The sequence below is a fragment of the Typopeltis vanoorti genome, chromosome 23 (assembly GCF_054136105.1).
Source record: "Typopeltis vanoorti isolate ZY-2024b chromosome 23, IOZ_Tvanoo_1.0, whole genome shotgun sequence".
In the NCBI taxonomy this organism is placed as follows: domain Eukaryota; kingdom Metazoa; phylum Arthropoda; class Arachnida; order Uropygi; family Thelyphonidae; genus Typopeltis; species Typopeltis vanoorti.
Window position 1 is genome coordinate 23808439 of NC_143571.1, and position 15632 is coordinate 23824070.

Sequence of the window (15632 nt, forward strand, 5' to 3'; positions counted from 1 at the left end):
CAATCATCTCTTCAAGATGATTGTAATAACTAAAGGTCTTCCAAAAAATTAGGTTTTCGTTTTTTCACAAAGTATTATTTCACCATTGAAGACTCTTTATTCTATACAAACCAAACATTCATCCAACCATTGAATATATTTCTCATATTTGAAGTAGTGACCCTAAGAGCTCCGTAAAATATTTAACGCAACAGAGAAGAGAGGGAGATTAGGTTGATTAATGACCTCTCTGTCATCACTTTACCCCATCTACTTTCACACATGCGTTTAGTTTCCGCTGTTTGCATCTTCTTCTACAAATATGTCCATGGCCAGATGTTCATCTAAACTAGCATCAATTACTCCTTTTTAATAAATCCACTGTAACATATGCAGGAGAAGCTATTCCACGCTCCTTTACAGTTCAGTTCCAAACCCACAAAACAAATTTCTTTCACGCTTTAGTTAATCCCTTATACTGTTGCCTTTTGGAATAGCGCAAGGGATGTGATGTGCTTCCCAAGGATACATTCCACACTCTTGATATCAAATGTGTATTTCCTTCGTGCCATCCACGCACTATAGTCTGACGAACCTCTAGTGAATGGGACTGTCATAAAAGCCGCTTTTTTATTAGCCAAGAGATGCTGACAAGCTAATACAAATATTCAAAAGTACACATTTCAAAATCATTGAAATGTCTCACGCTCGGAATTTAGTAAGAATATGTTTATACGTTTGTAATTTATTTAAGAATTTCTATTTTTAATTGCAGAAAATGAGCCAAGGAAGTTAAAAGTACTTGAATTTAAAATTTGGGAAAGTAGCGAATTAAAAAAAAAAATTGCAATCGATTGATATTTCAAGTATTGACGTTCCTATACTTTGGTGAGGCAGTGTACAAAGTAAAGCAACCTCTTTCAATTTTTAGACATCTCTGGAAACGGTTTTTGAAATCTTCTAGTGTGTTATTTCATATAAAGAAGGTCCCTTAATGCACAGGGACTAAATAAGTCTCCTATTCCTTTTTTACATCTCTTTCGTCTCTGTGGAAGAAAGGCACATACAAAGCCGATGTCTGTTTTCTAACGCGCTGTGAAAATAGCGACAGAGTCTCGAAGGAACAAGAGATTTCTCCATTCTGTAAGGATTTGTAAGAATGATCTTAAGTTTGATGAGACGTGACATTCGATTTTCTAAATAGAGTCCAAAACATCTCGCTGGTTGTAGGGCGCGTACTGGGCTATTCCCCTTCCTTTCCATGTGACCAACTGTTACACCGGCCATTCCCACATTTCCGTCCAACTCGTGATAATTTATCATCGATCTCTAACCTCGTCTCCACAGCCATTTTTTTTTCCCTCTGAAATATGTGCTCTGATTTATGGCAATCGATTTGATTCTACTCTGACCACCAAGGGATTGTGCATTGGATGGCTGGAAATCATGATGAATGCCTGCGTGCGCTTTTGGGGAGAGAGAGAGAGAGAGAGAAAGAAATGAAAACAACACACATGTTTTTGCTTCATTTCTCTCTTCAATTAATATTGTGACACAAAAAAACTGAAAGAATGGGAAAAGGGCGTTTTTTCCATACTACTACCTTTTTTCTTTATCATATTTGTTCAATTCTGATCTCTTAAATTCATCCACCGAAGTCGTTTTCTCACGAAATGTTTTTTTTTTTTTGAATTCAAAGAACGCATGAAGTGTATTTCTGCGTGATATGATATTGGAGAACATAATAGGATTATCTAGTTTATTATCCAGATGGCGCCCTGGTTGTGACCTACTTTAATTTAGATCTATGAAAAAATTTAGTGCTTTCAGATGTGCGGCGTTAAATAAATATTTACACCATTCATACTATTTCTTTATGGACGAGGTCAAGTGGATGAGAGGAAGTACTGTGGGCGATAGTCTAGAATCGTATTTTTTAGCAGTTTATGCTCTTTCAGCCTTTTTTTTAAATAAAACGTTTTATTATTGGTCTAAATTTGGAATATGAAAAGATCAACTTATTGCACCCATCATCGGCAAAGTCACTCCTTTAAGTATTATTATAGTCTTTGAGATTCTTCAGATATTTTAAAAATAGCGAAAACTACTTCATATACGAAGGCAGAATTTCAAACTTCGTCAGTGTGGCCTATATTTTCTTGGAATTTTAAATAAAAAATAAACATCATAATTTTTACAATAACTTTAACTCTGATTATGTTAATAGTTTAAGTTTGATGCAGACTTTTAATGCACTTCAACTGAATTAATCATTTGACCATCCAAATATATTCTATTATACGTAATAGAATTAACTAACAATACGTAAGCAAAAAAGGCTTTTATTTCTCAACAATTCCTTCTAATTTAGCCTTGTTAATGTAATTTGTAAATATAAGAGAAGCCATTTTAGATATTTTCTGCATTAAAACATTCACTATTGATCGGGGTTTTACTCAATTAGGATTTAAAAAAATAATCACACTATTTCAAGCGAAGATTTATTTTTCGAGAAACTCTAATTTCATTTTCTCAATTTTAATTAAACATACCGAACCAACTTTACATTTTAATATATTAACAACTAGCTATAATCACTGATTCTAGTTTAATTATTAAACAGACATTCCAAGTTTTTTTTTCTTTTTTTCTGCGAATTGATAGTTTTAGAATTTGGGAAATATGACATCGTGCATAGTTAAAACGGTTGTTTTAACGATATTACTTATTTTATTTCTTAGAAATAATAAATCAACATATTCACTTAAGATTTTAAATATTTTGTTATAAATTAGTTTCCTGAAATTTTAAAAATATCGCATATACATTTCTTAAATATTCCATATTATCTTATTAAAATGTTTACCAAATCCTGGAGTATTATTGCTTATATGTGTATTGTCAATCGCACGTGGCGAAAACAACAGATTTCTTTTAAAAAAAATATCAAACGTTTCCACATCATTTGGTTATTACCATTACCTGATGCGAATGTGAAAATGCCAAACCAGCCAGGATGACCAAAGGGCAATACGAAAACCTTAAATGACTAAGCAGAGGTTCAAATAGTCTACAAGTATTCAGTTTGGTCTGCTGCATATCTCAATCATGGCGATCAACACCGCAGACTGAACTGGTATAAAGACCATCGTGACTAATACGTAGAGATTTGCATGTCTAGGTGACGAATTATCCTTTCTGATTGTATGGATGCTTATTTCTAAGTACAGGATACTGGTTATGAAGTTTTATGTTAGTGGTATAACAGAATGAAGCTGTTCTTGTGGTATGGATTCCTGTGTTGGTTGAATGCTTGGATAGGGAAAAGCAAGCAGTTCTGCAATGCTTCCTAGCAGTTGCACCTAACAGACATACGTTTCTTTGAGTGCAACAATGTACCATACATACTGGGATGGCTGAGTAATTAGCGTATTTATTCTCCAATCAGTAGGATGTGGGTTCGAATCCTGCCATGGGCATTAATGTTTTCGATGGGGGGGGGGTAATGAAATATACCTCTCACTTAAATGCAATGTGAGATCGCCACTCATCACCTATAGTACTAAGATAGATATACTTATTACTAAAAGTAAGTAGTAGTAATAAGTACTGTATATGATTGAGACATCGAGGTAAATCTGATTAAGAAGCTAGCAGCCTTTCATCTGCAGGTTTCACATAAAAATTGAAACATCGAGGGAAATAGTGTGGTAAACTACATAGATGCCGGTCCTTATCCAATTGCATATCTGGCGTAAATCAGACTACTTCATCCAAAAATAGAGCAGCAACATGTTGATGGAAATGATTGACACACTCGAACTCGTATTATCATAAATTGATAACGAATATACCTAGAAAGGTGGAATGTGTGATCAGGATCAAAGTAAAAACACTACAGAGGTGTGTATGCACACGCTCGCTTTAATTGTATTCGAAATATTATCCGGTTCATTATATCATCATAATGTAAGTATGCAGATTAGGAACAAACTCGTCTCTCGTCTAGCACACCTGCAGAAATACTCTCAACTGCTGCAATGATGAAAACTAGAGACTGATGTCAACCGATTTCCTAATTAAAAAAAAAAAGCAATTTTCTCTCTTTTGAGAATGAAATGCGTTTCATTATTTTAATCATGACAATGAAGTCGTTCTGTTTTATGGATAACTTAAAGAAAATTTTCGATTCTAAATTCTATGTACTATTAATTCACGCACCCAAATTCTAGGCTATTTAGCTTATTTCACATCATGTTAATAAGTCTTCTCATTGTTGTTTCGCACATCTCATTGAATGTACTGTCAGTTTCTAATAAAATCCGTACGTTTTTATTAAAAAACATGAATTAATGCCAGTCAAATTGTGAGTACAGAATTGCTTCGTTCAATTATCTTTAGGGTTTGCTTTCTGCCTGGTAGGAAATAATTTAATCTAAAAGTTTACGAATTCTCTTTTGTCGAACTGCTGACCTTTTTTCGGGTGAGTATCATCCGACTGCGGATGTATTCCTTATCATTTTCTGCAGAGGGGGGAGGGACAGGATGAGAAGATTGCAGGACAGTTCACAGCGCACTTGTAATACTCGTTCATGTCAAACGCAGCGGAGATATTTTATCCAGTAGAGCGCCACTTGTTTCTGATAGCTGATCAGTAGAGGCAAGGTTACGCTTCGGGAGATGCAATTGCTTTGAAGAAGAATAAATGATTATGATCTCTTTTGCCTCGCCAGAGTTCGTGTGGGAAGGAAAGAAAAGGCAAGTAGCAGTCCAGATTTGCGTGAGAGAGACGGAAGGTAACAAACTATCTATCTCTTTTCGTTCCACATGTCTGAAACAGTTTAGTTTTCTGTGACAGATGGAATATCGTAATGCCGTAGATAAACGGCAAATAAGAATGCCACGACAGCTGTTTCATTTGGACATAAGCATTTGTGTCGGCCCCGATAACTCACTGTTTGACATTTCCGTAGCAGTTGATAAGGGAAATGTCGCTCTGTGTAGATAATGTAGTCATCTGTTTCGTTAGACACCATTACAATCAGATTATGATGTATTCCAGTCACGTGCTTCGTTCGGGATTAAATAAATCTGTTACACGTTCGGTTAATGACATCGCATTGTTTCCCTGAGGCTTAGACCGTAATTGTTCCAATAGAAGATATGCAAGTCTGTCTTCTATTGCAGCTGCAGAACAGCTTGTTTCGGATAGCTTTTGCCAATTGGACGATGTCGAGCGCTTTGTTGTGATCATAACCAATAAATCCACCGCAGGTCCTGCTTAAGGATTTATTTCAGTAACAAAAGAGAAATCAGATTACCCTTTCAGCGTCGCTGAACTCATGCAGCGAATATTCCGGTGTGGTCAAAGAAACAGTGAATGCACTTAATTCATTGTATTTCGAGTGATATAATACCGAATAGAAAGACTAAACATACGTGCTACTTTATATTAAATTAATTTTTTATTCAAATTCACGGGCTTGTTGAAATTTTATGGCATTTTGTGTTAATATATCAAACTTTTAGCTTACTTTTGTTGACAACCTTTGAGGTATTAAAAACACGGTAATTTCTTATAAGGACTGGCTTAAAGGGGCGAAGCAAGAATGCTTTTCATCTTCCCGATTATCTGTAGAGGACAGTGTAGGGATAAGGTGTTATTGAGCGATTAAAGCTTTGATCATGGCAGGAGGGTAACAGCAATAGCCGAGCCTCAGTTAGAACTTCATTGGCTACAGCATTGCCATTCATTACCCTCCAAGGATATTATTAATCACCGCATCTCACGGTCGATTCCTACTTCAACACGGTAATTTTTTTATAAGGACTGGCTTAAAGGGGGCGAAGCAGAATGCTTTTCATCTTCCCCGTTATCTGTGGAGGACAGTGTATGCTATTGAGCTATTAAAGCTCTGATCATGGCAGGAGGGTAACAGCAATAGCCGAGCCTCAGTTAAAACTTCATTGACTACAACATTGCCATCCATTACCCTCCAAGGGTATTAATTAATCACCGCATCTCACGGTCACCTCCAATTGCCAACACGGTAATAGAAATTGCATCATAAATTCATTTTAATATTATATTAAATAATTAATGGTGTATGCTATATTTTTACAGATTTCGAAGAAATATAAAAGGATTTTTAACGAAATATAATACATAATTTTTATTTCTTATGTAAAAAAATACATATAATTGATATTGTATAACGATAATCGCATAACCAAATTTTTCTCAGATAAATAACACTTTTTACAAATATTTACAGGTTCTTTGATTATAGTGAAATTTTGATTTGCAGTTGAGCCTGCTAACATCAGCCTAGTATGAAGATCATTTACAACCTACCCGTGTGGATATTACCATAAAAAATTAGCCAACCACTCTTTATAACTCACCCAAAAACTGAACAACAAAATCACGATCTGTGTTTTTGTTTAGTGCGAATTGATTAAGCTGACGATTAGTGTTGGTTTTCTTTACGGAAATTAGTGCTTTTTTTTTCTTACTACAAAATTGAATTGTTTGTAATCATTCGCAACCGAAGCTGAGTTAGCTCGTCTCAGGTACAGCGCCTATTTTCGTGAAAATTCAATTTCATCTTCATAAATCATCCAAACGAGCCTTGGAACAGAGGTCCATTGTTGGCTTTTGGTTGTTTCTTTGTAATCATAAAGAACCACTTGAGAGTCTCTAGACGATATACTGCTGGCAATAAATTATATAATATAGTTTGCTGGAAAAAAAATATATATATACACACACACGAGTAACTCAAAAGGACTGCTAGTTGAATGTATTATGGTTTAAGAATCAAATGATCAACTTTAAGTGATAATTATTGATACTGTAGGTTTCATTTAATGTTGGGCTTGACAAATGTTTAAGCGGCTGATAATAAAAGGGATCAGCTTCACATAAAAATGAGAATAGAATCGTTATAACAAGTATTATCACTGAATTAATATTCTTCATCGTACGACATGCATAACGATAAAGCAGCACAGTTCTCTATTGCGAATAACTTGAATACTTATAAATCATTATGAGAAATTGCAAATCTCTTGATATGGAAAAATTCATAACATGTTCTTGGCTGGATCGTTTGCCTATACGTCATTTGACTGGGAAAAACCTCTGCTAATGTCATCAATGATGGGAAAGATTTCATTCAACTTTTTAAAACAGATCGAATCCCATAACATTCAAACTACGTTATGTAAATGCTAACGTACTTTAATTTTGTCTTTCTTTTTTTGGCTAGATGGGTGAAGCAAGAATGCTTTTCATATTCCCGTTATCTTTAAAAGAAAATGTATGGATCGGGTGTTATTGAGCTATAAGTTCTGGTCATGGAGGGATAACGGCAATAGCCGAGCCTCGGTTAAAACTTCATTGGCTACAGTATTGCCATCTGTTACCCTCTGGATCAATTTTCATACTCTAAATTAATTAATTTTTTTGGGGAGATGGACTGAGTTCTTGTCTCTTTATCCCTTCATCTGATTGAAGAAAACGTGTATGGGTTATTGAGCTAAATGCTCTATTCATGGCTGGGTAACGGCAATAGCCAAGCGTCAGTTAAAACTTCATTGGCTACTAAATAAGTAACGCCATCTCTAAAAATTAGGACGATCCCTAGACCACTCCATAGTGACCGAAAGACCGTCCAACTCAGCGTTGGCTGCACTCAGTGACAAGCTCCACCACCACCACCGAGCAGAACCGCTCATGTTCCAGGGAATAGCATCCACCTACACAGCCCCTCACCGGGCCATGCCAGAGAACACCTTCCCCGGAGACTCAAAATGCTCTCTCATGGCAAACCCCCCCTCACCGGGAGCAAATTTCGGGAGAAACTTAAGAGAGCGAAACTCAACGTCCCAGGATAACGGCAATGCCAGGCCTCAGTTAAAACTTAATTGACTATAGCTACTAAAGTCCTCGCCACTATATCACACTCATTGGCTTCAGCTATATCTGTAGAGGACAGTGTAGGGATAAGGTGTTATTGAGCTATATAAAGTTCTAATCATGGCAGGAGGGTAACAGCAATAGCCGGGCCTCAGTTAGAACTTCGTTGGCTACAGCATTGCCATACATTACCCTCCCAGGATGTATTTTTCCTTCTATTTGTCAACCGTCGAAATCCAACCCTTGGCTTCAGCTACTTTCAACTTTATTGGATTAAAGGGTGAAGCAAATGTTTTCATATTCCCCGCTGTCTGATGAGGAAAACTGTGAGAGGAAAAATATTAATGAGCCTGTTGCTCGACCTGAGGATTAATCATTGAGGTTGCAGTTTAAAATAGCTTTTGGTCTTTTGCACTTGGTGTAATCTGTTGCGTCGTAATTTGCAGCTAGTTGAATTAGATTACTAGGATGCGCAGATGCTATTGAAAAGAACTTAGTTGCTATAGTCTGCATGAGGGTATAAATATAGGGGACTTCTGTGTCCCGGTGAGGTTGCACAGTGCATATGAACCATGGTGCGTTCAGGATTATTCTGAGACATTTATTCTGCACACGTTGTAGTTTGAGGATATTAGTGTTAGGCAGTATGACTTCAAGCCGGAGTCATACTTATATATAAGTAGTTTGATTCTGGCGCTCAATTTGCTGTTTCGGTTTATTAGAGGATAGAGCTGTGCACTGATTCTTGATGTCTTTAAACATTGAGACTTGATATGGGAGCTGAAAGTCAATTTTCTGTCCAACAATATGCCAAGATATTTGATCTCAGACTGCCAAGGGATTTCTGTGTTAAACAGGAGAACGTGTCCAGTAGGAAGCATTGATCTTCGTCAGTACGGCTACACTTTTCTGAGGATTTATTTTGAGTCGCTATTTGGTGAAATATTGTTCAATTATCAGTAGATTTTCCTGCAGTCTTTTGATTGCTAGGTGCGTTTTTATAGATCTGGCTAATATCGCTGTATCATCTGCATATAATACTTTGATAGATGATAGTGGGTTGTGCGGAATATCGCACATATAAATGGAGAAAAGAGTTGGTACCAGTAGTGATCCTTGTGGGACACCAGCGATGATGCGTTTTTGTATGGAGAGTCTGCCATTTAACTTAACTTGCATGCGGCTATCATAGAGGTATGATCTGATCAGGTGAACCACTTCCAATGGTATTCCAGATGTTATCATTTTATATAGCAAGCCGTAGTGCTAGCTATATAAAATGATATAATCGAATGCACTGGCTATGTCAAGGAAAACAGCCCCAGTGCATTGACGCCAGTTAAATCCTGTGGTAACATATTCTACCAATCTGTATACTTGTGTGGTACTGTGAAATAGTCCGAATCCAAATTGCTCCTCAGAAAGAATGTTTAATTTGTGCACTAGTTCTTGGAGTCTAGTGAGAATGACTTTCTCGGCAATTTTGCCTAGGTTGGAGATGAGGCTAATTGGTCTGTAGTTTTGAGGTAATCGCGGGTCTTTTCCAGGTTTATGGATTGGGATTACATCTGCTAGTTTCCAGTGGAAGGAAAATATTTGTAGTGTAAGATGGAATTTATAATATAATGTTAGTCAGATGCACAATAGCTGTGTTGGGTAGTAGTAGTTTTATCACCCTGTTTGTGATTCCATCAGGTGCAGGCTTCAGCTCCTTATAAGTAAGGACTGGCTTAAAGGGGGGAAGCAAGAATGCTTTTCATCTTCCCCGTTATCTGTAGAGATAAGGTGTTACTGAGCTATTAAAGCTCTGATCATGGCAGGAGGGTAACAGCAATAGCCGAGCCTCAGCTACTTCATTGCCATCCATTACCCTCCAAGGGTATTAATCACCGCCTATGCGATAAAATGAACCGCTCACCAACCAATCCCCATGCTTCAGCTAGTCCTTATAAGGACTTGCTTAAAGGGGCGAAGCAAGAATGCTTTTCATCTTCCCCATTATCCGTAGAGGAGAGTATATGGATAAGGTGTTATTCAGCTATTAAAGCTCTGATCATAGTCATGGCAGGAGGGTAACAGCAATAGCCGAGCCTCAGTTAGAACTTCATTAGCTACAGCATTGCCATCCATTACCCTCCAATAATATTATTGGATTGAATGAATCAATCACCCTCGCTCTTCCGCTTTCTTATAGTCCTTATAAGGACTGGCTTAAAGGGGCGAAGCAAGAATGCTTTTCATCTTCCCCGTTATCTGTAGAGGACAGTGTAGAAATAAGGTGTTATTGAGCTGTTAAAGCTCTGATCATGGCAGGAGGGTAACAGCAATAGCCGAGCCTCAGTTAGAACTTCATTGGCTACAGCATTGCCATCCATTACCCTCCAAGGGTATTGGATTCTTGATCCACGAAAAGTGAATCATACCTCTCCGCGCTTCAGCTAGTCCTTATAAGGACTGGCTTAAAGGGGCGAAGTAATATTGCTTTTCATATTCCCCGTTGTCTGTAGAGGACAGTGTAAGGAAAAGGTGTTATTGAGCTATATAAAGCTCTGATCATGGCAGGAGGGTAACAGCAATAGCCGAGCCTCAGTTAGAACTTCATTGGCTACAGCATTGCCATCCATTACCCTCCAAGGGTATTATATTCTTGATCCACGAAAAGTGAATCATACCTCTCCGCGCTTCAGCTAGTCCTTATAAGGACTGGCTTAAAGGGGCGAAGTAATATTGCTTTTCATATTCCCCGTTGTCTGTAGAGGACAGTGTAAGGAAAAGGTGTTATTGAGCTATATAAAGCTCTGATCATGGCAGGAGGGTAACAGCAATAGCCGAGCCTCAGTTAGAACTTCATTGGCTACAGCATTGCCATCCATTACCCTCCAAGGGTATTGGATTCTTGATCCACGAAAAGTGAATCATACCTCTCCGCGCTTCAGCTAGTCCTTATAAGGACTGGCTTAAAGGGGCGAAGTAATATTGCTTTTCATATTCCCCGTTGTCTGTAGAGGACAGTGTAAGGAAAAGGTGTTATTGAGCTATATAAAGCTCTGATCATGGCAGGAGGGTAACAGCAATAGCCGAGCCTCAGTTAGAACTTCATTGGCTACAGCATTGCCATCCATTACCCTCCAAGGGTACCAATTTTAGTCGCCTCGTACGGCATGCATTAGCTACATTGGTGCTATTCTTATCCCGGCAACCACACGGGGAACTTACTCAACGTTTTACTTATAGAATATTTATTTACAAGATGTAAAGGTGTTTAAACTAAATTACATTTTTTACAGCTCTTTTGCTTTTATAGTAAAAATAAATAATGTTTTGGCATTATTTATATAAAATATTTATTTTATTTTATAAATGATTTATTTCTTTAGACTATGATATTTAGTAATTCATATTTCACTGCAATAATTAACTATGAGAAATAAATTGATTGTATAAAATGCACGAGTTAAGGCAAATTCCCAAATCATTTAATAACTGTACAGGAAACTTCGCTTATTCACTGAAATCTCGTATACTAGGTGATTCACAAGAGATCTCGATGTTCTTTGTATCCGAATAATTCGCTATGTTCACTTCGTCGTCTGTCTAAGAAGACCGACTTTAAAGTAAGCATGTTAGCAGCTTCAGACCGAATGGGCCTTTATTATCACACCAGAAGGAAGCACATTGAAAGAGACATCCCATGAGAAAACTCGTGTTTGCCTATTTCCGGTGCTTCCTGGTGCGTTCGCTTCTTACGTAGGATATACACCTGTCACAAGGTGGGAGCGTCTTTGGATGTTGCCCAAATGAGATCCTCGGGAGATGTATGCAAGTACTGTGCTTTTCCCTCGGTTTCTTTGTGTCTCCTTCGTCTCCCCGCTAAGTGACCTTTCACCTCTACGGAATGCTCCATCTTATTTTAGACTTCATTTTTTTTTTTTTTAGAATTAATGACATGAAACAAACAGATCTTTCTGTCTTTAAGGTTTCCAGTTACAGTTCGTTTTTCTATCCAAGAAATTTTAACTTGACACATGAGTATGTAGAGGTGAGAGAAAAACTTAAAAATAGATATTCAAGTTGACGTTACTGTCGACATTAATTCTATTTAGTCTTGCTCAATCTTTGTTTTAAAATCTTCGTCTGAAATTTAGTCTCCACATAAAGAATCAAAACAGAAGAAGAATTAATTTTTCAATTGTTCAAGACTAAACCCATAGCACGTAAAGCATATATCTTCAGCCTTTCCTTTAAGGGAAAGATAAGACAATGTTCAAACTAATTTCATTGTGGTATAGAAATGAAACAGTTGATCAAAGTCCAAAAGTTATAAATAAAATTCGAGGCATAAACAGATCTCATCAATAGAGAACCATAAGAAAAATGAAGACAGAAAATAACTCGATATTTATGAATATTCAAGAATGTATAAGCAGAAATAAGCTGACATGTTATAATCACTTTAAAAAGAACTAGTGATGAAAGATTATCAAAAGCCTTGGAAACAAATGACAGAAAAAAATCAACTGAAAGTATGGAAGTTGACGCAGTTAGGAATATTTTTTACAAGACCGAAATATAAGAACTGCTGAAATTAGAAACTAGACAATGGATAAAGAAGACTAATTTTAAAGAAAATCGTAGATCGGAAACTAGTCTTGAAATATTAATTGTGTTGAAAAAGTCGCATCTCTTGAGGGTATACATCAGAAAAAAATGTTGATATATACCTCTAAGTTACGATAATTTTTTTCGTAACGTAGAGGTATATTTCTAAATTTTGTTCCCATTTTAATTTCCAAAATATTCATAATATTTTATACTCGAAGTCTGCGTTTAACACTTCATAATGCAAATTTGAATTCTACTACGAATTTTCACTGCTTTTTAATCCGACATTTTTCACTTATTCGTTAATCTTAGGTACTGTTTTGGTTCGGTAAATCGATTTTATCTTATATTAAACAACTAAGTTTCTGAGATATATCGATAGGCATTGAAGAAGTGAATTAAAAGACGTCAGAGTGAGAATCGATTGTAACTGGTTACTGCTCGAGTATAAAAGGTTCTAAATGGAAGAATTATGCATACGATTCAGCTGCGCAGTGACCACGGAAGTTTCTGTAGATATTTCCATGGTCACTGTTCTTATTCTTCTCTCTGAGAGAATCAATCATTTATATAAGGTTTTCGTGGTATTTTTTAAACGTGGGAACAGTATTCTATAGTTGAGAGAATCTGAAATATGTTGGGAGCAAGGATTTGTTCGAGTTGCTTGGATCAGAAGAGGAAGTTCTAAGTTCTTGGCGCTGAGGCATTTATAGTGGTTTCAATTCAGCAAGAAACGAGAGTTATCAGAGATTAGAGATCATTCACGTAGATAATCGCATCAGATGCCTTCGAATGTAAACATCATTAACCTCGATTTCTTTGAACTTTTTCTATAGCACTTCTCCAGAGGTAAACAACACGGGCAATATAATCTCAAGCTGTTGTGGAACTACTGACAATCAATTAGTTTCTGTAGTGTTGGCGAGGTATAGCTTGAAATCAATGAGGCGATAATCGGATGGTGTACAATTTATCTTGTCATTTTTAAGACGGTTATATGTGTAATAAATTCTAAGTTAACGGGTAGGCTAAGTAGATGGTGTTTTTGCTTTCCAACTAACAGGGCGTAGGTTCGAATTCCACTGTGAGAAGAAATGTTTGTGAACTTCTTTACGTGGTAGATGAGCGTCATTAATAGCTGACAGATCACCATCCATTTTAATGGAAGCCTACAATGGACTTAAAAGGGTCTGTGTTTAGCTTCTGAGTAGAGCTTCTGCAATATCTTGCCTTTAAGTCTATCCGCGGCACTAAAACTGATGTACACAAACGTACATAGGATTCACTTGAGTGAAATTTAAAATTCACTTGAATTTTAAATGTGGATGTGGGAATAGACGCGTAAAAAGTAATATCAGAAGGGGTTTAGAAAAAAATAGAGATACTGATGTCTCTATGGCAAACAGTCAAGTTAGGCAAGTAAAGTGTTTGACACAGCATGGATACAAGATTTTTCTTTGTTATAATTGTAGAAATTTGAAACGTGTGATGCTAGGCGCATCGGTAGCTCGGTCTATAGCATTGATGCACATTGGACTGGGTTTGCTTCCCCATCACAGTATACCACAGGATTCTGTAAGAGGCCTTTACAGCTAAAGGCGAGTTAACCAGTCTCATATGGTGGTGACAGAGATTTCCCTTCAGGGATCTTGTGTTCTTCACTATGTATACAACATCAAACTGGTAAGAAAACACTCGCTGTCTACGGAAGTGTCTTTCAATGGGAATCCAAGAATACCTGAAGAGTCAGATGACTTGAAAGAACAAAGAAACACACGAGCCCAGAAAGTTCGTCTTCTAACGATATCTATCAGAGAGAGAGAGAGAGCAACAGAAGTTGAAAATGTACTCTTTGCGTTTTCATATTGAAGGAAAGACCTGAACTCGTATCTCGTATAGGGCACAAGAACTTTAAGGGCTTATAAACTGAAACAAGTGGAGTCATAGGCAGCACAGTTTTTACTCCCGTGCACTCGCCCCTCCATCCACCTGTTCTTCTTAAATATTCAATTTTAATTTATTTTTGAGAAACTTCGTAGTTATTGTGGTACTGAATTATGAATAATTTAAATTAAAACCATCTATAATTGGATTACAATTACTACCAAGAAAATTATCTTAACTTTGTTCAAAGAAATAGATGTGTATTATTTTTATGCATAGACTTGCCAAAAATAAAGTCAGTTTTCTATAAAACATTTATGAAAAAATGAAACGCGATTTAATAGAAAATTTTTCAGATGCTACAATTGCGAATTTTAATTAAACATATCCGAAATGAGAAAAAAACAGGTGTAATATTCAGTAATTAAATAAACGAGGTCCTTACATAAAGTACAGAAATGACATGAAATTAAAAAAAAAACTTACATTCTGTTTTGCAGATGGTTAATCAATAATGATAATGTATTAACCTCACCCTTCTGATTGAAGGACAGTGACGAGAAAATCTAATTATATTATTAAGCAGAGTAGTAAGTTGTGAATAAATTGTATGGAAAATTCATATTTCATATTTGGTACATCCTTCTGTTAGAACAGCATCGAATAGTGAGTGACCAAATGGTGTCGCGCTTCCCAAAAATTCAGGTTTCATTTTTAAATTTAAAAACCTCCTCACTCAGACATTCCGAGTGTGTTTTAGCTCCCTACATGATCTAAAATAAGTTTGGAAATTACGCCTAATGATAACATTAAGAAAATTATGGAAGAGAAAAGATTGCTGGTCGTTGCTAGTAATTGATTTTGTCACTTAGTTTTTCTGCACTCTTGGTTTAAGATGAAGATGAACATTAATTGTGGTATTGGAAAAGAAATATCCATTCATTTTCGCAAGTTCCTTTTTTTCCTCTTTCAACATTGTTTTATTTACTTTTTTTCTACAATCTCCCAAACTGCATTTACCTTCGCCTGATATATTTGTTCGAAATTACTGTTTTCACATTTGTAGAAGAAATTTCACATTATAATTAAAGGATGCACCAGTTTTCCATGTGTTGAAATTATTCGAATCATTTCCAATTCGAATGGCAAAAAACATTAGAGAGAGAAATGATAAATAAAAGAAAAAGAAAAAATAATGAGATCGAGAAATGAGATAAAAGGCTAAACGCAAAATGGGAAGGAAAGA

The 15632-nt window shown here is 36.4% G+C and overlaps 1 protein-coding gene across 1 annotated transcript in view; it reads left to right on the forward strand.

The window, feature by feature from the left end:
• The window catches only part of inaE (inactivation no afterpotential E), a 317391-nt gene that overhangs the window by 12255 nt on the left and 289504 nt on the right, over positions 1–15632 (forward strand). Inside the window, exon 2 of the mRNA XM_090413252.1 lies at positions 3226–3231. Within this exon, the coding sequence (XP_090269378.1) occupies positions 3226–3231 (6 nt within the window). The remainder of the gene's footprint in view (positions 1–3225; positions 3232–15632) is intronic.